General features: G+C 37.5%; 1 protein-coding gene and 1 long non-coding RNA gene across 49 annotated transcripts in view; one reads left to right on the top strand and one right to left on the bottom strand.

Annotated features, from left to right (window-relative positions):
* The window catches only part of LOC310676022, a 135,995-nt gene that overhangs the window by 37,188 nt on the left and 70,853 nt on the right, over nucleotides 1-27,954 (top strand). The window lies entirely within an intron of this gene.
* ZBTB20 (zinc finger and BTB domain containing 20) overlaps nucleotides 439-27,954 on the bottom strand; it is a 500,505-nt gene continuing 472,989 nt past the window's right edge. For 44 of the 47 annotated variants that reach the window (XM_083437066.1, XM_083437067.1, XM_083437097.1 and 41 more), the window contains one exon: nucleotides 439-27,548. In XM_083437066.1, coding sequence (XP_083293192.1) covers nucleotides 27,130-27,548 — 419 coding nt within the window. In that variant the 3' untranslated portion in view covers nucleotides 439-27,129. The remainder of the gene's footprint in view (nucleotides 27,549-27,954) is intronic. The other 3 variants (XR_014510330.1, XR_014510328.1, XR_014510329.1) reach the window with 3 other exon arrangements.

Genomic DNA, 27,954 nt, shown 5'->3' with positions numbered 1-27,954 from the left:
CTAATAGGTATCTAAAGCCATTTGCACATAACAAAATATGTATTTTATCAAAGTAATTGTTGAACTGAAATACAATTAAGATTAAGGTTTTATTTTATTTGTTTTTTATCTTATATTTTCGAAATGAACATCCAGGTTTTTTTCCTTTAAATTTTTGGGGCCCCTCCAAAAGAGTGAGGCCCTAAGCTATAGCTTGTTTAGCTTATATGCAAATCTGGCACTGACTGTGTCTTGTTGTATTCTAAATACTGGGGTATGAATTGGGGCTTCTAGGTCCAATATCAAAGACCAGAAGTGGCTCCAAACTCTGTCCTCTGATGGAAGGGAAGGCTGAGATCACACTGAAGGTTGTGGACTCCTACAGTGTTCCATACGTAATATATCCACAGGAAAGTTTTCATGTGAGCCAGTACAATAGTAAAACAACAGAGACAGCAATTTCTTTCTTTCTTTTTAATTATTCCTTCATATTCAAACTTCACAAACAGTGTGAACTTGTACAATACCTCAGAAAGTGAAACTTACAAAAAAAGTGCTGGTAACATTAAAAAAAAGAAAAAAGAAAAACCCAAAATAACAAACATCATTCTTAGCAACATCGATTACTCTTCCACACAAAACAGAAACCTTGTAAAATTTATTTCCGTATCTTTAAGGCGTAATACTTCCGTATAAAGTATATGCAAGAGATAAAACTTCACAGTATTCCAAAATGTCACAATAATAATAATATAGTATAATGAAGCGCTACAGTTAATTTTATTTTTTTCCTTTTTTCTGTTTTAAATAACAAATACAAGTCACAGGTAAATATACGTGAGAAAAATACGAGGCTAATATTAAATGGCAGGTAAGGATACTCTCACTGTAAGAAAAAACTGGCAGGATGTGTGTAGTTATTCTATATTTTAAAGCACTTGATAGAAAAGGCGTATGCAAGGTTTTTAAAAACAATTCTCAGTTTACTTGCTTTATAACTGACATACCATTTACAGAGTAAAATGAGAGGAAAAAAAGGAACTCAGTATTCCCTCTAAACTTTTGACCTGCTCGTCTCATTTTCTTAAACCATGTTGCACTGTATAAAGGTGTGTTTTTGTGTTTATGTATAAGTACACTTACAGCCACTACAACACACTTTGGATTAGGCAGAAACTAGTATCTCCAGGAGAAGTATCTTTGCTCAAAAGGGATCTTGTCTTGAAGCCTTTACATTTGGAAATCATTGTTTTAATTTATGTAAAGACTGCAGGATTAGTCTTCAACGTAGTTTTTCCCATTCACTCAGTTACTAATGATTTTGGGGACATTTCTTTGCCCAATGTATGAAATTATCCAGTCCTCAAACATAGAGAAATTCTAATGCTTTAAAAAAGCATACTAAAAAAGCAGAAAGATAGGGCAAGTTTTGAAATCAGCACTGGAATCATACATTATATAGTCAACCCTTCAAAATGCTGGACCAAGGAATGGGAAAACATGGGTAGAAGTTCACTTAATAGAAATATCACTGTTGTGTGTTTGCATGTGTGCAAGTGTATTGTCTTGTATGATGGCTTGTATGTGTGGAATGCTGTGGACACACGCAAGTCATACCTTGCTCCTGCACACATTTGTATATGTTAACAGCCAGCCATTCAGCTAACAGGTAACAGAAAGACAGCAGATAGCATAACACATCAATAAGGTGCTCAAAGGAAAAAGGGTGGCTACCACTCTTGGAATGGGAAGCCACATTAAGGTGCTTCAAAAAGGTTTTTTTTAAAAAAACAAACAACTACATTTAGTTCAGAAATGTACAGATTTTTGCACATAGTGATTGAGAGCAAGGCCAAAAGTTAAGAGATTTCTGACATCTTCCATAAACAGGGGCTTTTTTGTTACAGGTTTTGTTACTTTTTTGTTGGGTGGGTCAGTGAACGAAAAAACTAATCAAAAAGTGCAGAACCTGAACTGTGTCGTTTAGATTGTAATAGTTTTTGCCCAATCATTCAGTTGCTTTCATTTAGCACCGTTCCTTTTTCTTCCGGTTACAATCCGTTCCTACTGTAGTTATTGTACATACAGAAAGGACCAAGTTACTTGCAAGTAGCTGTTTGTATTTGTGATCTGTTTCAAGAGTCCAACTATTATTCCTCTGCTGCTTCTGTGTTTGTGAAAAATCTGGTTTTGTAGCTGTGAAAAGGGAGGCTAATCTCCTCTCACACTTCCGGCTTTGTGTGTATGTGTGAATACATATCTGTAACCCCATCACACATGAGAGTATATTATAACTGGAGATAAAGTGAACTGGGTTCAGACATTAGTGCACTATCTTTCCCCTGTGCATTTGAAACAGTCTCCAACTTTTTTTTTTTTTTAAAGTGCATTTAACATGAAATAAATTGGGCATTTATGTGCCCTTTGGAAAACACTTCAGAAGCGAAAAATGTCTGACATGTGTAGATTTAGAAACGCCAATAGTGAATGGGTAATAGTAAGATCAAATAGGCAGATGTTCTCAGACAATTAATGTCTTTTCCACTATAGCAACACCATGAGTGACACAAAAAGGTGGAAGGGATTTGTTTTGAATTTTGGCATTTTGACTTTTTTGATAGAATGAATTTGGACTAACAACAACAGCAACAACAACAACCTGCCCATCCGGCTAGAATAGTTTGTTCAGAGCTTCAGTCACTTCTCCCCTTTCATCTGTGCCGATGTGACAACTTGGAATCTGACTTAGTTAGATTTAAAAGAGGACCTGGGTGCTTATGTGCCAGCATCTATTAGGAATAAGGCACTGTAGAAATCTCAGCATCCTCTTTTTCTCAACGCTGAGATATTGCATGTTATATAGTTAATTCTTCTATTTCGCATGTGTCAAAAACAGGTTCTGGAAAAGGAATTTAATCTTTTGTCTTATCAGCACCAAAGAGCTCTAGATCAGCACCCTTTGTCTCTACACACATGCACCCATACAGTCAAACAAGGAATACAGGGATACTTTTAATTATTAAAATAATATGGGATTAAAGTAACTTTTCTTACTAATGGAACTCCTTGTGAGTTTCTGAGTTATTGCATAGGAGAAGCTGTGTGATATCAGATTGTCCATTAAGCCACAATTAAATTATCACCACCCCCATTTCTGATATGGGGATCATATGTTGAATTTGCAGCATTCAGCTCTTAATTACTTAGGCAGCCAATAAACCCTTCCACCTCTAAGGTCCATAGTGATATGAGATCTTAATTGTCTTCTCTCAGACCCTGATCACCAGGGTCTTCCTTTGGCTTTCTTTACCCATTCACAAACACATGAGATGACCAGGAAAGCATAGAGTGCAGCAGAAGAGTATGTGAGGAAAGCAAAGAGGCAGCAAGGCTCTGGACTGAACTGGATTGGATTATAATACGGGAAGCACAAAATTATAAAGTCTAAATATAATTGATCTCTAGGCTAAACCCCAGAATAAGTTGTGGGTAAAAAATATTTTAATGAAAACACCACAAAATATGGGCAACAGCAGAACTGCCACTTTTAGTGTTACAAGTCTTAATAAGGCCACAATCTGGGCAAAAAGTGTGAACTCATAGTAGGAATTTTCACTGGGCTACAGTGGAAATGGGGGCAAAAATGCCTCAAGCCCTTTAGTGTTAGTTTTGGATAAGTTGTGTGCACAGGGATTATGGGAAATGTTTCTCTGGGAAGACCTAGACATGGATACAAACAGGGAGTTAATTGCCACAGATTCCATAAATCATTTTACTGGACACTTTTTTTTTGACAGCCTCCTATGTCTTTTTTTTTTTTTTACGTGTAACTTAAAAGACAGTCAGGAGGCTAGTTCTATTATAAAGCAGGAAAAGAAGGCACATGATTTACTCAGTCTTGGCTGAACTCAGGTTTGGAAAACAAGGAATGCTTTGCTGGAAGGTGGGAAAGTGCTCACTGGAGCAAGATGCTCACAGAAGAGTTCTGGAGCGAGTGGAACAATGGCAGGAGACTGAAAGAGTCAAAGAGGGGAGAAGAAAGGGAAGGGAAGGCGAAAATGAAGACCACTCTTTAGCTTTCTATTTGCTTGACATGCTCAGGATTTGGCAGTGTTCTATGTCAAGAATGGAAAAGATGTTGCTTGGCCTTGAACATAGCCCAGTTACATATCTCCAGTTTATGGTGTTTATGGTGTTATGACTGTTGGCATCTCCCTGTTCCCTTCCTTCCTACCCAAAAAGCATTTCGATCACAGCTTTAGTCTTCCTAGTTTAAGCATTCTCGCTTCTTTCTTCAGCGATTGACAATGCATGTAGAAATTATTGACCACCCTTGGGTTTAGCATCTATACTTTCTGTAATCAGAAAATAAGCATTTCAAAGCAGTCATTGCTACTGCTCCCATCAGTCACAGATTGCCAATGAAAATCTGCATGGTGCCTCCTTTTATTATGTTGTTGGACAACATAATGCCTGGGAATTTGGATGGCACGTCTGGCAATAATGTCTTAGTGGACTTTACCAGAAATCATGGCCCTCCTGAGAGGAGCTTTGGACATGCAGTGGTGTGAATCCGTCATGGAAAGCACCTTCTCATTTCAAACTTTAAACTAGGAAGGAGATGAAAGACATCTGGGGTGATTATGTACAGCAGATGTAGGAAACTCTTTTGACCTTTGGTTTTCTCCCCTCAGACTTTGAATTGAAGGTTCCTTTGTTTCCCTTACATCTGTTGTTACGTTCACCTTAGTCTGCCTTAAGGTGGAAGGAGGGGAAATGAGATTGCCAACAGCTCGATGAGAACACAGGGGTAGTACACAAAGTCACAGTCCAGTGTTTTAGACATTTCATAAATAACCTTAAAAAAAATAAAACAAGAACAATCCCTTTACTTACTCATCTGAAACAAAATAAACAGCAGTGGATACAAACTTCTTGTAACAATTACAAAAGAAAACAACAATACAACCCCCCAACTTTAACACATTTGTTTTAAACTCAAGACTGCAGCATATCCTTAAGGGCAAACTTTTCAATTATTTTTTCTTTCTTTTCTTTTTTTAAATAATGTTTTCACCAAAAAAATCCACAAAACAGTCTTGTACCAAGAAAATGCGTTCAAAAATAGAAAATATTACACAACAAAAATATGTACCCTTCCTTTCCAAAAAGAGTCTTCACAAAAATGTAGAAAAAATTCCAACCATTTTGGTGCTTTCCTAAACATGTAACCTTCAACCTAGGGCACAAATATTTATTGATTTAATTTTTGCATAAAACATGGAAGATATAAACCAACTATTAAGATTGTGAAGTTAAAGAACAGCCAATGTCCCCATTCTGTTCCACATATTCTTACAAGAACAAATAAAAATTAATAAATCTGATGATTAAACAAAAGATATTTGTGAGCCAATGGGCTGTGAAACCATTAATAGGACCCAGATACAGTGACATGAGTGGAAAACTGTCTTGTCTTTCAAAATAGGTATTTATATATTATTTCAACAAGTCTTAACAACTCCACTGTACTTGACTGAGAGAGAAAGCAAGAAAAAGGATATTCAGGGTTAATAGTATACAGGGAAAACAGGCTGATTTTAAATATTTCACTTACTAAAAACTTTGTAGCCATATTTTAAACAATGGTGAGGGTGTTTCCATATACCCTCAAAGTGCAAGAAGCAAGGGATCTTTTCTGGATCACAGTAGTCAAATATGAGGAAGTCCATTTCCCATTAAGGACAGAATCTCAAATTAAAGTCAAGTAATACCAGTTGGTAGTGGGACAATTGGTATTTGATTTTTAGAAAACAAAATCTATGGAATTTGTTTGTTCAACAGGTTTTACCTGGACCAAGAAACATTTTGTGGATATTATTGTAATACTGCACTGTATCCTACTGTTATTACAATGGCTGCAGTAAAACTGATAATATTAAAAAGTGTGACTGCAAAGACATATAATCTGTTTTGTACCAGCTCATGTAACTCATCATTTTTTAATGCTGTTTCTGATGCTGTTTAGTTTTATTTTTAAAAAAACACCCTTTCTGGTTCTTATTGGAGCACATGCTGGGACTGACACTGCAAACCTCCGGGAACAAGTGCACCAAGTAGATTGGACCAACAAGGACCAACAAACATGTCCAAACTGTGGGTTTCTATTTCTAGCTGTAGTGCTTTAGATGCTTGTGAGTGAATAAAGGGAGGTGGTTTAGCCTCTTCCTTGCGAAACTGTGCATTCTCCTCTCTAAAAATTAAATATTTTCCAGTGCATCTTCCCCCGCCTCCAAAGACCTTGTCACTCATCCTTCAAAAAGAAAACCCCAGATTTATAAAGATACAATGCTATAAAATCAGGTATTTTAAACAATACAATGTGCAAATGCCAAGCCAAAAAACAAAAACCACCATACAAACTTAGCAAGAATGAGCTAAGAAAGCTATCTAAAACTGGATGATTTGTAAGCACTGGTTAAGAAATGGGTAAGGCTATTTATTTCTATTTCAGCATAGTTAACCACTGATCCCCTGCTTTCTGCTCATTTATTGTTTCAGATTTTCACTTTTTACTCACTGGCCTTTTAGCTTTTTAAATTAAAATAAAGTTCTTTTTTGGTCTACAGTAGAATTACATATTAACACAAATAACAAAAATAGGAAATATTTTACCAGTAGATTTATACTACCCTACCTCTGTGAAACTAGAACAAATAGAGTAATTTGAATAAACATATTCAAGGGCAATATCACCTTGGACCATATATATCTATAAACTCCTGGTACACTGAGCCTGGCTTCTGCTACAATTTTAGGTTTGTGACAATTCAGTCAAAATTCAAATATGGCCACTTCTTTAAAACAGCAAATGGCACCCACTGACAACTTAAAATGTGCCGCTTCAATGGAAAATAAAAATGAAGATATCTGGAGATCAAAAAGATTTTAGATTCCTTGATACATTCAAAATCCTTGGGGATTTAAGGACAGCTTGGAGGGCCATGAAGATAAGGACTATTGCAAGATATCTATTCAAGCGAAGTCTGCACTAAACACTATTGAACAGGTAAGATAGCCTGACATAAGAAGAGCCTGCTGGATTAGACCAATGATTCTTCTGGTCCAGTTTCCTGTTCTCAGAGTGGCAGAACAGTTGCTTGTAGGAAACCCACAAGCAGGATTCAAGTGTAAGAGCACCATCACCTCCTGTGGTTTTCCAGCAACTGGCATTCAGAAGCACTGCTACCTACCAACCGTGGACCTTCTTTAAGGCGGAACACAATCAGCACAAGGGAATAGTCTGGGCTGAAAAGCAATGCTGTTTTACTAGCATCAGCTTTTAAAAAATGGACTTCAGACACTTCTTCATTGCTGTTAAGACAGTACTAAAGGCGTTTAGTAAACTCTAAAACAGCCTATCAGCAGAAAATTATTTTTTAAAGAAGACTAGTTGGACAGCTTTATGCTCCCCCTGCAGTATTCATTCTGCAGTTTTTGTTACTTTGAAATGTTTGGGAAATGACATTTTTGTCCCCGTATATCAAATCGATGCATGATAACAAGAACAAAACTGCATCACACAGTTCAGGGTGGAAAGAAACTCCACATAAGCTAGCTGGAAAAGAAAATATACAGTTAACATGTAGGTTTGCAAAAAGGAACACACCAGGCTTGGATCTAATTCCTTAGAGCTGAAATACTGCACTGATTAGTCTGGTTTAAAGGTAAGATTTATAGAGGGCCACTGTATATCAAAACACACACACAAGCAAATCCAATTCTTCTCAGTAACATAGATTGTAATGCACACTTTGCCAGAGGCTGCAACTGCTTCCCCACTGGACTGCATAAAATCAGTGCTTCCCATTTCAGAGTTTATGGAGTCACAATGCAGTAATAGGAGAGAGAAATTTAATTCTTCCAAAGGAATGATTAGCATCAATAACCAAGTCTAAGTCATATATTGTTGATTCCAGCCCAACAAGCCGATTAAACCTGATAGCCAGGTCATGGCCTTCCTGAAGGATTACATAATTTAAACACTGGCTAGCTCACTGCTTCTCGAAAAGAGATTCAGGGATGCCTCTGAGGATTGTCTGGTAAAATAAAAGTATTGCAAGATGGCACAAAAATCCAGACCATTTCCTTCCTCTGCTTCTTGGTCAATATGTCTATAATTCAGTGTCAAGCATGTTTATAATTTAATGTCACAACTCTGTTCCGTTGGTTATTTTCTCATTTGATACATTTAGGCTCCAATGCTTTTCCAGAAAGGAGCAAAGATAACCAGGTCTAAGTGTGAAATGGATGATTGATCCTAGCAAAGGTACTTGTATGGGGATGCACCATACTCTTACTTTGTTAACTTTTTATGATAAGATATGCTATTGTTTTTAATTGAGGGCTGGCTGTTCTTCAGTTTCTACCAGTCTAATGCCTCAGTAGTGTTACTGAGACGGGAAAGATCTTGAGATTTCCCCCTTCCTGAAGTGAATATAGGTGACCATTTAGCAAATGATAATAAGTACAAGTCAGCCATTTCTAGCAACCCAACAACGTCTGGTGAATAGAATTTTACTACTCCAACTTCCCTACATTGATGCATGATGAAAATTCTCACTTGGTAGGATGTTACATTCAACTTGGTTACCAAGTGCTTATTTCTACTCTGCCTGAAGCAGAAAAGAAATTTTCAGCCAAGTAAGTCTGACCAGTGACCCTGGGACATTTCCCCCTTTCCCTAAAGAGTGATTTTTTGAGTCATCTGAAGCTAGCCACCATGAAAGCACCTTCTCTTTGCTTGTGGCACCCTGTGGTCTACATTGCATAGGAGGATCTATGAGATACTGATGGTTGGCTAGTTCTGCCTTTGGGCAAGAGACTGGCCTAACTAGCCTTTAGATTCTTCCACTTCTACAATGCTAACTATATATCAAAAGCAATTTTAAGTGTTCTTAAATGGAACCCGATTAGAAACAATTACCACTTGGAAGCTACTATCTGCAGGATAATTCTTACGTTTCAATGCCATATTTCCACTTCAGTCCTATGAGAAAGGTCTTTTAGATAAGCTTTTAGAAAAGTGTCTATAAATACAGATTGCGATGGAGTAATTTTATCTGAATCAGTTGCAGATGCTGGCTCCTACTTATTTTTCTGCTCTTTCTTTCTCCTTTACATGACCCCTGCATAGGCCTTCTTGATCCCATAAATACATTTCAGTAGTGCAATACAATGCAGTCTTAGTGCAAAAATAAAAAGCCTTATCCAAAAGTAAGGAAAATGCTCACTTCTTCCAAGTATTACAAGCACTCAAAACTAAAGCAGGAGTTGCTGTCTCCCAACCACATCACCATACATCTTTGTTTATTTCTACTCAATTCATGGTCTTCATTCCATCTTCTTTCTGTTGTCTTTTTAAAAGAAGCTTACTTCAAAGATGGAAAATATACAAAGCCTAATAAGACACTATAAAGGAGTGCCACAAGGATGGGGGAGCTGAATGGCTAAAGCAAAGTTCAGTAGTGGTTTTGTTAGACGGCTCCTTTGCAATGGGCATTTAAGATTGCAGATAAGATATATAGCTTTTCTGTTCCCCAAATACAGTTTTAACAGTGCCACTTCTACAGTGCAAACAATCCCTTAAAATAGCAACTCTTAGTAGATGTCCTAAAACAAGCCAGTAAAAATGAACCTTGCTTATGGATCTCTTGCAGCAAAATCTACACATTAGTTAAATGCATGGTTTGCACATGCATTTTTTTAAAGAATAGAAGGGGCCCTAGGTGTGGATCAGGACGGAGGTGGGTCTTCCTGTGTTGCAGACCCCCCCCCCCAAAAAAACCCCAAAGCACTTTGCTCTAGAAGGGAAGCTGCTGTTGATGCAAAGAGAAAATTCTGCCCTGGGGCAAAGAACAGCTGAGGGGATTTTTGTTGGGATTGCAGGGCAGGAGGACAGCATTGAACCATCTTTCTACATTCCCCATGGCCCTGATCCATTCTGGGCACCTTCCTGGATCCTACTGTTGTGCAAACGATGCATATAACAAATAATGAAGTTTGGCCTAAATGCACACCTTTTTCCAAGGCCCCTTTTTAGGATAATAGTGCCAGGAGTGTAAATTATTTTACTATATAGGAAAACAACAAAATCAAAAGGAAAACAACAATGCAACCTAAATTAAGATATACTAGTAGATAAGAAGGTCCTAATTAAATTTGTGCTTGTTTCCCCTTTGCTTCAATGAAATTAGAAATCTTATGGGATTTTCCATTTTGTTAATCATCAACAGCACATAATTTTTAAAAGCACACGAAAGAGCTGTAGTTTGAAGAGAGTTTCTGTTATTTGAAAGCTTCCAGCAGTAAGTTGCTAAAACTCATATGCTCAAATGTGAAAGGGATATTTTAAAGTTATAGAAGAAGAACAAGTTGTATTGGTGAACAATCAAGAAATAAATGAAAACTTGAAAAGAAGAGATGATTCTCCCCATTCCTATCTAATCTTCTGATGAATTATATAAAGGCTTATTGCAGGATATCTATTTCAAATTCACCCCCCCCCCATCCTGAAATCAACCAGAAGTTGCTCTTGATTTTTTCCCTCTCAAGACAACTGGGAAATTTAGCACAATCTATTCCTCCTTAATGGAGAAAACATTTTAAAAAGAATTGTTGGCACAGAAATAAGGAAGAAAGAAATCTGAGCTGGAAGAATGAAAGCTGGATTTTGGACATTTTCAAATGTGTCCTGTACTGTATTTTGCTACAGCAAAAAAGAAGCAGAAAACCTGTAAAGCAGGTCTTGCTAACGCCAAGTTCAGGGGTCTCATCCTGTGTTGCAAGTGGTGCCTGGTCCCTTAAGACTCCACTGATTTTGACAGCAATGGTAAAAATGATCAATATTCTTAAAAGAGACTGCAAATCACCCTCCCTGGTTAATCATTTGAATGGCCGGAGGGCAGTAACTACCCTTCTTAACTGATCTTTATGGATGTGCATCTGTCTGTCTTCTGTGTGTGTATGCAACTTTTGGTCGCACCCTTTGCGGGCATGTGGCAGATTGGGCAAGGGTGAATGTCCCCCATGGGTCAAATCCACACCTTGGTTAATATATCAGAAATCCTTGGTGCTAAGAACCTTAAGTTACTTAAGATATGGAAGAAGTCTATTCAGGATAAGCCTATTTGATTCAATGTCAGAATATTATTTCAAGAGTGCTTTTGAGCAATTGACTTTGCAATAATAATTTTAGGGCTCCAATCTGCTGACCATTAGTTTACAGTGGAAAGAATCTGATGTATATGCTTAAAGGGCTTCCGTTATTATTACAGAGGTGACCTTCAGATTTTTCATTCCCAATCAGAATTCTTCTGAGAGGTTTTCCATTGTTCAGGAGTGCAGGTTTTTCGCAGCCTACCTGTGTGGAACTCTGTGGACCTAAACTGATAATAGCAGAGGCACAATGCTGTATTGAGAATCACATGCTCCTTTCTTACTTGCCTTGTGTAATAGGATATGCCATTATTATGTTTTATTTTATCATACAGGAAAAAGCGTCATCTCCTTAGCATAATTAAGCAGTGATTTGAGCTCTGAGATAAATTCACTCTGCAAATCGTCAATTTAGTTATTTATGGATGGCTTTTAAAGGGATCCTATGTTGCCTGTTTTAAAACTTTTTTAAATCCCTGAGTACATACTTAAAGCATATAAAATTGTCTTACATTTATTTCAGAATTTAGGATAGATAGGTTTTTTCTTAATTAGGATGCTAATTAAAATCAATGTGGGAATAATGATGGATTTGGCTGAGAAATGAAGGTGTATAATTTCCTCCAGACCGTTTTCTCTCTTAAGTGGCTTTTAAAGGAATGTATGACTGATAAAGCTCTCTAGCCTTAATCTTAACACTATAAACGAGTAGAAAGAACCCTAGTCAAAATCCCTGAAGCTGAAGGAATATTTTTCTTGTTATACAGTCGTACCTTGGTTGATGACTGCCTTGCAACTCGAACGTTTTGGCTCCCAAATGCCGCAAACCCGGAAGTGAGTGTTCCGGTTTGCGATCGTTCTTTGGAACTTGAATGTCCAACACAGCTTCTGCGGCTTCCGATTGGCTGCAGGAGCTTCCTGCAGCCAATTGGAAACTGTGTCTTGGAAAATTGCTTGTACTGTACTGTATTCATAATTAATTAAATGTGATATAAATGTCGGTTTTTAATTAAACAATGTTTGTACACGCAGATTGGGAATTACCCTAAAAAATATAAAACTTAAAATAAAGGCTGTACTCAAAGGCAGTACTCCAAACAAAGTTGCTTAGGAGGGATTTAAATGAATAGACAAACAGGAGGAAAAAGATACTCAACCCTTTCCAGATTTCAAAACACAGAGGAGGACACAGCTTGCTGTTGTGTGACTTGGAGTAGGGAAAGGATCAAGCACTTCCTCTCACTTTCACTTTTCTAGTTTAAACTTCTACCCCTGGAAACAGATTTTGTGTGTGTTTTTAATGGCATCAATAACTACACATTTCACACTAAACCATACTAGGGTTCTTTACACCATTGAACAGTTGTAATTTGTAATCCTGTGTAAACAAGTTTGAGAGTAAACTATTAAAGCTTATTATTGTTATTATTTAAAATCCCTAATAGAATTATCACCATTGCTTCCTTTTATATGATTTGTTTTATAAAATAGAAGTCAGCAATATTACTTTTTGAGTAAAACTGACATCTATTTTATTTTACAGGGAACTTTCCAGCTTCATGGGGTCACACAGTAAAGATCCATATTCAAAGGCAGAGAGGTTTAAACATTCAGAACCTAATTAACCTATTGAATCAGCAATTATCAAATGGTTTTTGATTTCAATATACTAAACTATCTGTGACCATGGTGACTTCATGATATTTGAGTGGCACTCTATTTACTGTGATCTGTTTAAAAGAAGAAAAATGAATCTCAAGCCTATTGCAGCAAAATACAAGAAAGAAATTTATTTTTATTTTTTTCCTGATTAATAATAAAAAGGTTGGCTTTAGACACAAAAATGTCTAAATAAACCTCTAAACATCAGTGAAGATCTTCCACTGTTACCTTTTAGTGGTAACAAAGCATAGAAATCCCTTCCCTTCAGTGCTAGCTGTTATTGCTCTCATTCTTTGGTGAAGTGCCTCATTTTGGTGAAGGTTTCAGTGTCCCGCCACCACATCCTCTTTAATTAAAGTTGGTTCATATAGCTCTTATGATTAAGGGGTCTGTCTTGAAATCACATGAGTGTCCTACAATATGCAGAATTCCACACAGGCATTCATTTTGCCACGGTGACCTCTCCATCCCATTTTTATGATGATTCAATCACACATACTGCATCACACAAAAGTATGGGTGGACATGCACAGCCTAAGAGCTCCATATTCAATCTCCTATTGGGGGTGGGAATTGAAGAAATGTTGTTTCCTTTCAGGACTTCTTAGTGTTAATGACTGGAAAGAAGAGGTTGTGTGAATGGAAAAACTCTGCTGTCAATATTATTTTGAATGAATATGTTAATATCCAAAATACTATATAACTTTTCTTAAGAGGAAAGGAACAAAGATGACTATTGAATTAAAGGCTCCATTTCACAGGAATGCAAACTTAAAACATACATTTCATCCATGAAAATGAATGGATCAGTCAGAAAATGGGAAGGAAATGAATGAGTGATGTGCTAAGAAAGAATTGTCTGAACTCTGACTTGGTGGTATACAAATTAGTGTCAAACCAGGAACTAAATAAATCCCTAAAGCCCGCATTGTATTTAGAGCAAAAAGTAATAGAGGGGGGTTGGTTTAAATGGTTTCCTAGCTTATCCTAGATTCTATGTGTACATACATATAAATCAGAAAATAAACCAGAAATAATAAAATACTTCTGTGAAAAGCAAAACTTTAGAATAACCACTAACTATGGTAGACATGTTTGTAAAAGTAGTTTTCACCAGTTATTTTGTTAGTTTCACTTTCTTCTACACAATTGCCTCCCAAACACACTGTAATATGAAAATGCAACTTCTATTGGGAAATATGTACAAATTTGGTACCTTTTGGTTTGTGAGACAAATCTTTACATAAGAATTGCAAGCAGCAATCTATTATACATGTAAAATAAGGACAGAAGCTCTACAGAAAAAATACGAATTTTTAAAGGCAGTAACGATGCCACGAGAAAGCATTAGCCAATAATCCCTCTCTGCAACGGTTAAATGATGAGAATGCAAATATGTTAAAGAAAGGGCAGGGAATGTGGTTCTTTAAACAGGCATCAAAGGTAGTTAAGAAAGCACTCTGTGACAGTAATTTAGAAGCCAACGGAAGGCCTGGGTGTTTGCATTGAAATATGACAATTATCTGATTCAGCACTCTGTTTTGAGAGCTACGGTATATAGAAATAACATTTTGAATACAGCATGTAAATTCATACAAATACTAGCCTACAGAAAGTTTTTACTAGCCTGTCTGACCACATACATACCTCTATGCTAGTTATTTGTTGTCTAAAAGAAAAATAAACATTTTGGTGAAACTTCTCAGTTTGGATACCTGTATATATGGGTAGGGCGATTCTTATTGAAGAAAAGCACGGAAGTGGCTATTTCTGAGCCTGACTTAATACAACATACAGACAATGGAGTCAAATTCATTAAAATGGGTCTAGCCAAAATTAAAATGCCTTGCTTCAAATTCAGACACCTCAGAACACACATGAAACCATACCAGAAATGAAGTTTGAGCCAATCTGTCGATCTGACTGTGCCAGAAGGGGGAAATGAAAAGAGTTGAAACACTTCCTGCAATTGCTCTTGAACTTACTCTTGCTATTTACTCATGAAATATACTTGGTACAATAAGAAATGTCCAAAACCCAGGCTAGAAATATATTTCTGTAATGTTGCTGGGATGGGAAGCAACACATATAGAAAATAATGAACAAAACCTTAATTTTATCTGTTTGAGGCTACTAAGCAAAGTGTTGGATCTAAATTGTTATTAGAAACTATGCTGGAGATTAGGCTGGATGACTATTGGGCAGAAATGCTGTAGTACAAGATTCCTGCATCCTACACCCCCTTCCAACACTACAGTTCTGCAGTTCTATGGTTATGTTAACCAATAAATATTACAGTACCTCTTCCAGTCCGAGCAGGTAAAATTTAACTAATCTGAAAAGGGTAGGTGGGCATTAAGTAGAGTTCTAGTGAACCAAGAGTAGTCAATAGCTTCCCCCTCTTTACTCTGGGAAAAAATGGCCTGATATTTTACAACTGCATCAATAGTGGAAGAGGGAAGCTTGCTGTACATTTTGCATATGGAACCCAAATTGATGCTGCACCCATATGCATACAAACTTGAAAGTAAGCCCTGCTGAATTCAGTGGGACTTGTTTCTAATAAGCATGCATAGGATTGCATTGTGAATCTATTATTTGCAGAAATAAGTTATTATTTGTTCTGCTTCCCTGACCACCTGAGGCATGAAATAATAAAATTTGGTTTATAAGAATACTGTGTTGCTTTAAAAAAAAACCCAAACCAAACAAACCCTAAACTCTCCTATAATGTTTGGCTAAGGAATTTAAAAAAAAAAAATCCTTGAAGACGATACAGAAACTGATAATATAAAAATGAATCTAGGTTTAGTTGCTAATTATTACATGACTCAAGTTAACTGCAGCAGGTGAATGGTGAGTAATAAATGTGAATCAAAAGTACAAATGAATATACTGTATGTGTAGTGTATATATGGGTGTGTGTGGAGGTGTATACATAGATATATTTGAATGTGTTATATATTGATACAGAGATGTACATATTGTTTACTTATGTTATAGTTTTCAGAAATACTGTATTGTAGTGTAATGTACTTAACTAAGCAGAGCTAAATAGCAACTTGTCTTCTAGTCACTAGTACTATTTTATTTAAAAACACTGAAAAAGAAAAAGAAATACATTTATGGTCACTAACATTTTGATTATGAAACGACAATGTACAATTATTAACAAAAAAAAACCCTCTTTCCCAAATGAATACACAATTTTGTTGCATTCATTTTCATATTTAAAGAGGGAGGGAAAATACTACCAACGCGCACACACAAAAAAACCTTCCACGGTTTTGTGAGGGGAAAAGAAACCTACGTCACAAAATCGTCAATGAAGCAAAAGAATTTTGGAGCAAAGAAACCAGTTGAAACAATTTCAGAGCCACCATGCTTCTAAAAAAAAAAGGCTGCTTATCTAACCCACTTAATAATCAAGAATAGTGCAAGTGTGGGGAGCAAGTTCTCAAATGCAGAGAGTAGGTTTGAGATAATTAAAAAGTTAACCACTTTTGTCTTCATTTGATAATATTGGTCTGCTAGATTAAATTGGAACATTCATCCTTGGAAAGACCCCGACAAAGGCCACATTGGTTTCAAGAGCATTAGCTGCTGATAGACAAGACATAGAGTGTGCATGTGCACATACACCACCACTCTTCATTGTATATTACATGAAACAGGGAACGATCTGATCAATAGTGGGTTATAAACGGAACAATGTGCCTCATAGTTACTAATTCCAGCAGTAGCATCAGACTGTTCATTCTCAACTCTCAACTTTGTTGAAGTGACCCTGAAATATCATTCTATTTCTGTGCTTGAAGTCCCTTACTGGCTTTTGACCTAGCTCTTCTGATATTACCAGATTGTAGAAGAAAGTAATATAATGTTGCATTGGGCACTCTCTACATGAGTTATGTGAACAGTACAGTACAAGCATGTTAACACATGAATGTATAATAGGCAAAATCTAATGCCAATTCTTAGAAGTTACCTGGAATTTATGTGGGCAAACAACAAGATGTATGCATTTATCCTATAGAAATGGATTAGTTGCTGTAAAAAGTACACAAAGGTGTTAATATCTATGTATCTATAATGCAGCATTGAGTCACTAGATGCCTACAGTCAATGCTCTGGCTGGTAATTCAGAATTTGTGGAACATGGTCTACTCCAGCTGTACTGGAAGTCTCTTTGGACTTCTCAGCACACTGTACCCCATTTCAATTCTGACCCCCTTTTTTGTGTAATACTTGAGGTACTGCTACCAAAAAAATATCATTCTTTATTGGCTATAGAGAAGTTAAAGAGAGCCTTATGGTGGGAGACAAAATGTCTAGATTGAGGAGGGCACAAACTGTGAACTGCTTTCCCGCAGCCAGAATAACTAACAACCCAATGGGGTAGGGGGAAAGTCCCACTAAGTTCAATAGGTTTTCTGCCAAGTCAGTGCTACAGTATTATGCACACCTACTTGGAATAAGCTCCATTGGTCTTAGTGGCATTTCTTCCCCTAGTAAAAAGCACGGGATAAGGCAGCAAGTAGTCGATTTGTTGGACCACCTGGCTGCATCTCTAGGCAGAAATGGTGGGATCTGCTGCTTCTGACACACTTCAAGCTCATTGACTTAAGAGTCCCTTTAATGGCTGCAGCAGTTAGCACCTCATATGAATATGAAAGGAGGGCAGAGGGTACCAAGGGAGCTAGAAGAGTGTTTGTGTCTATGTCATGATCATATCACAAGTGCTGCTACTGCTTGTGGAGGACCTAAGCACAAGTTCTCACAGTTCAGTTTGCCAGCCTGTGCACCTGTCTGCCACTGCTGCTCCTCTTCCTTCTCTGGTAAGAGACAAGGTGTAGAAAGTGCTCCTAAATCTTATCTGCCTCATGTTTCAAGGCAACAGAATGGGGACAGCAGGTATATTTTTACTGTACTTCCCAGGAGCATAGCACAACACAAAGGAAAGGATCATCACCTTCTTTATAGTTATAAGTGATGCAAGAGAGGGAAGAATTGTGATTCTTGCCCTTTCATTTTGTTCAGAAGACCCCTGGAGGGTCCTCTGTGCAAAGCAAAAGGATCACATTCTGCAGATCACTTTCTTTTGTAACAGCCAGAGGAGGAGTGGTAGGCAGGGTAACTGTTTAAAGGTGTGGTTTCATGGTCACAAGCCTTTTACAATTGAAGTGATTCTACATAATCAAGATTGTAATCAATGATCCCCTTTAAATACAAAGGCTCTTACTCAGTTATAACTTACGTAATGAAGACCAGTCAGTTTATAAAATAGAATTGGGGAAAGCATGTCAAGTTTCAACAAAATACACATCTGCTATAATTATTCATGAAGATCACAGTTTGCTGTCAAACACTGTATAATGCTGTATCTTAGAGATGGTGGAAATAACTCAACATTAGAAAAGAAAGTGATGATATAAATAGCACGTACTTCTTATGAACCTCCCCCCCCCCCTTTCTTAGAAGTAGTATTCTGATATACACCTGACTAAAGAACAGAGTAGGATAATTGTACAGTATTCAAAGTGCTATACTTGTTTTGTTAGTAGCTGGTAAATTATGAGCCCTCTGGGAAAGCACTTTTGCAATACTAGTTTAGGTGGAAATCATCAATGCACTAACCACACAAGAGGCTGAAAACTATAACCATTTTTCTACATTGCATAACTCAGTTGCAGACAGTGTCCATTGCTGCTAGCACTATTGTAAGACTAGTTGCTTTATTGTTTCACCCAAATTAAAGGATAATTTGTAATTTGCTGCAATGTCTAATTATTACCATGGTGCAATTGCCTGGCTACACATAGATCTTTTTGCAATAATTAGCAGAAAGATAGCAAACCAAATTCTGTCACTGGTAACACCTTGCTTTCAACATAGTATAATTCTAATAATGTGAACTAAAGTCAAGCTTTGGCCCTTTTTTTAAATATTGGAGACCAGTATTTCTGTTGCAATGTTTCTATTGCAAAAAAGAAATGTGCTAAAATGTACAATACTTGTTCCAGATCATATGTAAAAAGAATGGAAAAGTAGGAAAATGGACCATTCTCTTCAAATCTACTGCAAATGATAGTTAGGGCCAAACGAACTAATTTGGGAGATCTGTGTTACTAAAACCAGACCTGTCTTGAGAGGGGTTGTGGGGCTCCTTAGCTACATGCCCCTTTATATTGGTCCCTCTTCATCTGCTTTCTATGTGATTCGAGAGATACGGTATATGATAACATATGCAGACATGACACTGGCATGTCTAATTTGGCCATTAGTCTTTTGCTCGCATTGTGAAGCCTACATTCAGATAAAGCAACTGATAACGTATGACCAAACTAAGGATTTAGATTGAAAATTAAAATAAAGATAACACCAATACAACTGAATTGTTTAACTTTTTGTTTAAGTTAGTTGACTGACATCCAACAGGCACAGTGCAGTGCAAATAGATAGCAGCTACTTTAATAGTAGCACTAATACTTTCCAGCTGGTGGCCTCTTCACAGATAACCCTTGCTGTCCCACATACTATCACACAGTTTTAAAACAAAATGTGCAGCATTTCATACAAATGAATGAACATTTTAAAATAATATATATTCAACATAGGTATAAAAAATAACACACTCCCTCTTTAAAGATTTTGTCTGTATGTTTTAAGGCAGCAATCCTACATAAGGCTGCAATATAATTGCTTCCCAAATAATATTCTGTTTAATCTCACTAACTTCTTGGGTACTTTATTACAGTACAAGTATTTTAGGACAACCTTATGAAGCAAAAGTTAAGACTCCCATCAGTAGATGGAGTTGGGATAAATACTCATTTAATGGATAGCATATACTGCTGTGCTCCTCTGCTCCCTCTTTCTAAAAATGTCCTGCCCCCCCCCCCACTTTCCTATCCGACTATTTCATAAAGGTGCCACTGCAAGAACCAGACACAAGAGAGGAGCCATAGCTCAGTGGTGGAGCACATGCTTTGCATGCAGAAGGTCCCAGTTTCAATCTCTGGTATTAGGTTGTAGGAAAGGCTGTTCTTTGCCTGAGACCATGCACAACCACTGCCACTCAAGAGGCAAAGAGTCAGATCTGATATGAAGCAGCTTCCTAATGGGAAATGGCATACAGGTGATGTTAGAAGCAAACACTTTTTCTTGAAGGGAAACTGGGAGCTTCAGGAGAGCTTTTAAACTTAAATACAGATTCCTTTCATTGGATGTGGGAAAGAGAACAAAAACAGTGAGAACAAAAACTTAACTATAGTCACTCAAAACAGGAGTTTGCTTTATGTTCTGAAGGTGGTGGCTGGTTACTACTCTTGTCTGCTGTCCTCATGTATTATCAAAGATGTTCTAGTAGATGCAAAAATGGCCCTTGTTTTTATGGGTAACTTATATTCCGCAACCCCAGTGACAAGCACACTACTTCTATGAGTAATTTAATATCTGTGACGTTACGACAGAATTGAAAAAACAAGCTTTTAATTTATGTTGTAGAACTTATTTCTGATTTAGCTAATTACATGTTCTTTTCTCTTCTCAAATATGTTCGTATTATTTATCTTCCTTTACTGCCATTTGCCACTTCCTGTAATTGGTGTAGGGAACTAGTGTGAAAATGGGGGGCGGAGAACCCAAACATTTTATTTTCTAGTTTTTGTCAGGACAGGTCCAGTTCTTGGGTAAACAGCACTGCTTGTGAAATTATAAATGCTATTTTGATACCTAATCTAAACTTTATGCTTTCTAAAATGTTTTTGTGAAATGAATTTCTTTGCATCAAAAGTAAATGACAGTGTCCTCTTTAAAAAGCCATACAAATGGTGTTCTTAAATTGATCCGTTTTCAGATACCAAATGCCAAATCCAGTTCAAGTTCAATTCACCTACTACCTACAGTCACTGCCAAACAGCCTTTGGCTCCTTGCCCTGTGCGCTAGCCTAAGTGACTGTACCACATCATGCCACCATCAGAGGCCCAAGGCATGCTAACTAGAAAGCTTGGTCTTGGGAACCACAGTTGAGAATTTTCAATCTATTTATAAGCAGAACAAAAGCTATCAGTGTTTGTATTCAGCTTGTAATTTGTTTGGCCTCACCCCAGATCTCCTTACATTTGCCATTAAATTTACCTGGTGGAGGCAACGAGAAAGGCTACTTGCTGCAAATTTGATTAGACCCCTGAACACTACAGCAGACTATATTCCACAGCCTTTATTATCACTACTGCCAGGTAAATTTTGGGGGGAAAGGGAAACAGTATGGTGGAGAAAGTATGGCTGAAAAATGCAGTAATTCTGCATGTCACAGGACCCCTCTTCCCCCCCACTTGGCACTGCTTCTCATAATTTGGAATGATCTAAAATGAGACAGAGAGCAACATGATACCCAACCTGAAAACAGAACGAGCACGTTTTCAGACATGTAGCAAAAAGCAGGAATGCAAGTCATCCTCTTTTCCCATATAGTACACTGTAACATGCAATAAAGCACTAAGGTGCCAATCCTACTCCCACTTACCTGGGAGTAAGCCCCACTGAACTCAATAGGACTTCTGAGTAGACATGGTTAGGCTTGCACTGTTATGTTCTGTGAGGACATAGCTTTAAATTGTCCATTCTCTATAACCTGAACACCACCTGGCATGAAATGGGCAGCAGTATGTGAAATAACTCCTGTGGCCAGAGAATAATAGCATCATTTACCTTATATGCAAACCAGGGTTTTCCCCATTTCTCAGCAAAGAAACAAGGCTTGACCTGGGTTTTCTATTCTTCATATATCCAAAGCTTTCAGTGACTATTTTAAAGAATATAAAAAGGAAGATTATTTTAGTGCTGTTATTGAGCCCTTTAGTAATTAAATACATGGAAGTTCAGTTAAGTTCAGTGCAAATATATTTAAAACATAACAAAAAAAAAAATAAAAAAAAAAATACAACATGAATTGTTTTATAGAATTACGGTAATTCAGTGCCCAAACAAACACTGGAACCATGAAATTATTAGGACTTTTGGATTGTGGTAACCTTTGGCAATAAGCAATAAAGTTTGTAAAGTAAAGAAACTAGGATTCGGTAAAGCTAGAAAACAACTATATGGAATTTTTGTATACTGCCAATTATATTGAATTTTTAAAAAAACCAAGGAGCTGTAATCTAACAAAACTAGGTGTGCTTAAGCCCCAACTACCACTCTTTGTTAGATTGGGACTATAACATGGATCTTGTATGTTTATACGTGCTAGAAGGGAAAATATTAAAACCATATAATTTTGAATTTTAGTTTCTTTAAGAGTAATCCTTGTGCCTTAATCTGCCTATGTAGAAATAAATTTAACTGCAAGAGTGGTCTGAATCATTGGTTCCAGTAAGGACAGACAGCTTTGGTGATGCTCCATTATCTTCATTACCAGGGTGTGCTCTACATATGAGTGGAGCTCTGTATCCACACAACATCCCTAGAAAGCTTTTGGATTGCATCTCTCTAAACTATGCTTGTATCTATGGATAGGTACCATCTAACTTAATACCCCTTTTGTATTACTTTAGTTTTGGAAAATCCAGAAGGCAGTAGCAAAACTTAATTCAAAACTACATCTTTTTAGGCATTGTGTGTAGCTAAATGTACAAAACTACAGACACAGGAACATAACTTGAATCTCTGGAAATAATTCAAGTTCTAGAATTGCTCTTTAACAAATCAAATCTGTATTTAGATAGCTTGTCACTCAATTTAAATTTCATAAATCTAATTTACCTAATTCAGACATTTACAGGTGGCAACAGCTTTCATGGGGCGAAGTGGTGCAAGTGTCTCTGTTCTGCATCATTCACTGGAAGAAACATGTGATTCAGGTGCTCCATTGCTAGGACAGGAGACTGGTAAAATCACATTAATGGATCAGCTGCACATAAAAGTCTGCATGGAGCATACACAATATATATTATTTCAGTTGTGTGGGCAGGGGTGTTGAATTACTCTTCCTCCAATCAAAGCCTATTCTTGCCTAGTAAATGTCTGAACCATGTCGTAATTTCTGATGGGCGTTTTTCATTTGCGATCAGATTACTATATATTGATATTTTAATACAGATTTTCACTGCAGAGATAGTACATTAGGGGGACATTGAATATCAAAAATACTGATTCTAAACTGCTTCCCCATCACTTTTTCAAATACTTGTCCCTTTTTTGACACCTCAATCAAATTTATTATTAGGGTATTTTATCGTATTCTTTCCCCCCTCTGTTATTGACAACTACCTTTTCTCCTCATGTGAAGAAATTTGAGATATTGCTTAAAGTGAATTAAATAACGTTATCTTTGTACTCAGTGAAGATAATGCTTAGAAGATAATGTTTAGACACTGTCATATACTTTTGTGCACTTCCTCATCTTTCCTTTTCATTCTGATGCAGCTATTTTTTTGCCTTTAGTTTTGAGAATTACTACAATGGGAGTCAACATTTATAATATCAATCTTAAACACATTGTTATCAGTTCAGAGCCCAGTGGGCATAAAGTTCCTATACAGGGACTTTCTTCCCTTCAGTTTGTTTAGAACTGGGATGTCGTGCATTTATTGACTAGTGACAGGGGCAGCATCTAAATTGCTTAAATAATTTATAAGAACAGTATATATCCTTTCACTTGTGCCAATAATCATTTTTTAAAAAGTTAATGTTGAAACAATGTCATCTTTGAAAATATTGTCATGATACTGTAATATTTATCATATGTGATAGGCTGTCTCATTGTAACTGGTTAGGATCGGAAAACAATCATATACAAACTGTGGCTACCTAGAAATCTGACAATATCCCCTAACTATGCCATTTCATCCCAGATAGATTATAGACAGTAAAACAAATGTTTTCACCCTAAGGAATAGTGAATATTTAAGTAGTAAATAAATAAGAATAAAGCTGTCTAGAATGGAGGAGTGTCTCATAAAGTCCACAGACGTTAGTAATTCTGTCACTGTAATTCTGTTACGTGGAGTAGGTCCCACTGATTTCCATGGAATTTATTTCCACATAAGCATGCTTAGGAATAGTCTCAGCAAATTTGGTTGAGGAAGGGATACATTTAAAATCTATCTAAGAATTTCCTCTTTGTCTCTTCTTTTACATATTATTGTACCGTATTTTTCGCTCCATAAGACACACTTTTTTCCTCCAAAAAAGTAAGGGGAAATGTCTGTACATCTTATGGAGCGAATGTGTGGTCCCTGGCAGTGGCAGAGCTGGGAACTTTGGTTCCCGGAGCAGTGGGGGCGTGAGCGTCCCCCACCCATGTGAGGCGGGGGAAGAGGGCTTTAGAACACTCTTTAGAGTTCCCTCCATCTGAGGAACTCTGTGACTTGCATGAGAGCAGCCAGGAGCCAGCGCAGAGGGGGAGCTTTCTCCCTCATGCGCTCTGTCAAATTGGGACGGGGAGCTGCCACCAAACAATGTACTCGCCTCTTACCCCGAGGCTTAGCTGCCAGATGCCCATGTGTGTCTGAAGGCTCTGAGGGAGACGTTGCCCAGAAGTAGAGGAAACAGGTCTCTTTATCCCTTGGATGACCAAGCAAGGCTGGCAGGCAACACTTTTGGGTTTTGTTTGCAAGGCGAGGTGACAACCTTCACTTTTGCTCTGTTTTTGTTTTGCATTTTTATGTTGTGATCTTTGGATGGAGGGCAGTATACAAATTAACAACAACAATGCCTGATCTAGACAAGCTTTCTCTCTCTCTGTCTCTCTGCACCCCCCTCCCCCAGTGTCCTCTCTCCCAGGGAACTGCTGCGGCTTAATGCCAGGCCAGAGAGAGAGAGAGGTGCTACCGCCAGAGCCGAGTAATGTATGAGCAAATATTGCCCAGGGAGATAGATGTTGCGGCTGGAGAATGAGGCTCATTGAAAAGAGCGGCTGTGGCAGCTGTTGGTGCAGCCGCCGGGAATGCCGATGAGTTCAGTTTTGCTGCTGCTGCTGCCTTTGGAGGCAGGCTTACTGAGCTGCAGACGCTGTCCCATTGCCAAGGCTCCAGCAGGTGCGTCTTATGGTCAGGTGCATCTTATGGAGCGAAAAATACGGCACTTTGCTTAGACTAGAAATTACCGCACAGGACAAATGCTTACGAGATTTGTCAGACATTGGTCCAATTCAACTAGGCACTAAAAGCATGTCAGTCAACCTTGGGTGATAAATTCTCAAAAACTCCTCTAGGAAGATGTTAAAACTTAGGGGACACACCTTACGTCAATAATAAAACGAAATGAATTTCTAATGTATATCCTGCCTGCCCTGCTCCACTTTGGGCCACACCTTTCTGTACCTATCCAAACTTTAATATCTTTGCAGATGAAAAATAACGAAGATGAGCTGTATTTGTAAGGGAAAAGAACAATCATGGTATCTTAGTAACTAAAGAGACTGGATCCATTTCTCATTTATGGAAGATTAAAGACAGAATAACAGGATGTGTTAGAACAATCTTCATACTTTGGCCACCTAGGGACTTCAGGACTTATGAGCAAAACAAATACTCCCATTCCAAAGGCCAGATAAATAGTGTTAAAATCTTGCTTCTGAAAACCAATTTCCTTTCATCAGAACCTTAGATGAAAATAAATTAAAAGCCAAATAAAACCAAAACTACAAATTCAGAACAGCTTTTCAATGACACTACAAGGCGGGCAGAATATGATGGAGGGGAAAATCACATATAATATCACTTTACTCCCAGACTGCTATTTTCAAACTACTAAAAAGCACAGAGAAAAAATAACAGAAAAAGGTTGATACGTTATCTTTTGTTGAAACAAGACATCAGGATCACCTCGTTCTCTTTTCCCCTCTTGCTAATTGGAAGTAGGATTCCTAATCTGAACAGTCTTTATCTACAATGATATATATATAGATATAGATATATATGTGTGTGTGCGCACGCACGTATAAATATATATATGCATATATTTATACATGCGCACACCATACACATATATATTCAGTTATGCAACTGAGCAGATATTAGTGGCAGTGTATGCAAAACAAAAGAGAAAACAAAAATTACTTTTAACAAGGTTACACTTTTGTTTTTTTTGTTTTTTTACACAAATACTGTGGTAAATATATTTTTTTAAAAAATCAGCACTCTATCTGGTAAACACCACATCTGTCCCTCTATAAAATTTTGAATTAAAAAAAATCTTGAGAACTTTTTTTTTTAGTTACTTCCCACCCACTTTCTACGTCACTTTCCTCCACAAGAATAAATCTTGATGCAGCCTTTTAAAAAACAAAAAAACAAACCTACCCCCAAAGATTGTGGGAGCTAATCCTTTTCGTGTATCTAGAACACTAGGTGGGAAAAAAAATATTGAAATCTTTTCCTTTTGCTGTTTCTCTTTGATATTTGCAAAAGTCCCGTTGATTGTGCTGAGGCCCATGGCTCAGCAAAGACACTGAATAAATTACATAAAAAGCCAGCTTTGCTCACCTCAATTCTTACTTCATTGTTCCTAGCTTTTGATGAAATATGGTGTTGATGTTAGTGGGGAGGAAAGAAGTTGGGAATCATGAATCAGAATGTGTGGAATGGAACAGAATCCACAAGAGGAACCTATTATTCTCCTTCCCCATCCTGCAGGGACTCCACACCATCCAACCCAAACTCCCTTGCCCTTCTCCACAGCCCTTTTTTAAGATAGCAAGACTAATGGTGGAATCCAATAGGGCCCATTTTCTGTGGTTGCTGCTCAACCATATGGTTCTATTCCACAGTTTTAACTGGATACTGTGAAGTCCAAAGCGGTCAGAATTGTGAATCTGTCCATTGAAACACTGTAAGCGGTGTACTTACGACAGTAGGCCTTGTAGATTTCATAACATATTTCTCCTCTAGTTGTTGGGGTTTTTTGTGTGTAGTGCTCTTCACAAGTGACAAAGAAGATTTTTTTAAAAGTTTTTTTTTGTAGTAAAGAAGGGTTGTATTTAGAGGCCAGTAGCTAGAGATCCAACCAGTAGATCTCTTGAAGCACTATCTGGCCTTAAGGCCACCATCAAAGGAAGGCTGAGCTAATTACTATTCACCCAGCTTCCAGAAATGTAATGTACCAGCAGGCAAAAAACAGTTCTTCATGTAGTACAAAAATGAAATGAAAATAAACAAACAAAAAAGTAAAAATGAAAAAAAAATTATTAAATTCTAGTGCCATAGCTTTTTGTTGTTGTTTCTCTGGTTGGGCTTTGTTGTTGTTCATAACAGAATAGATTTTACTTATCCATCTGAAACATGCATCCTCATGTGGTCATTGAAATGCTCAATTTGGTCAAACTTAGCAGGACAGACGGAGCAGACATATGTGGTTCCCTCTGCGCAGGCCATCACTCCAGTGGGAAGAGCCCTTGCCCCAGTGCCCGTTGTGCTAGGTGTTCCATTTGTGGCACTATGCAGAGCCACGTGTCTTTCGAGCAGGGTCTTGTGTGAGAATTTTTTCTTGCAGATGTAGCATTCATAGGATTTCTCCCCACGGTGGAGCCGCATGTGCACATTTAGGGAGCTCTTCTGGGTAAAACGCTTGTTGCAGATGCTGCATTGGTAGGCTCTGACACCGGTGTGAGTCACCATGTGTTTGATTAGGTAATCCTTTAGGGAGAAGGATCGCCAACAAATGCTGCATTGGTGCGGCTTCTCACCTGCATAAGAGCATAAGGGGAGAGGAAAAGATGGGGAGAAAGACAGAACCGGGGAGAGAAAAAATTAACACTGAATAAGGTCTCTAATGAATTAGCTAGTTCTTTTTGTTATAATTATAGAACAATGGTTAGGGAGGAGAAATCAGTATCTACTTCCATTGTATGTGATATTTTTTCTCTCTTACTTCAATTGAAGGTGATAACTCATTTTCTCAAACAACAGAAAATGAACACAAATATAAAGTAACTTGGCCAAAATGAAGATTTGTGTGGTTTCTTGGCTTTCTCTTGTCAGTATTGTTTCAGCCTACAAGAATTGTTGGTTTTGTTATGCCGTGGATACTAATGTATAGCTGGGTTAGATAACCTTCTTAGAGCACGCTATATTTTAACACAGGACATACAG

The sequence above is a fragment of the Podarcis tiliguerta genome (genome assembly GCF_965153285.1).
Source record: "Podarcis tiliguerta genome assembly, chromosome: 4".
Classification (NCBI taxonomy): Eukaryota; Metazoa; Chordata; class Lepidosauria; order Squamata; family Lacertidae; genus Podarcis; species Podarcis tiliguerta.
Note: the sequence above shows the minus strand (reverse complement) of the source record. Positions and strands in the feature narration are given on the sequence as shown.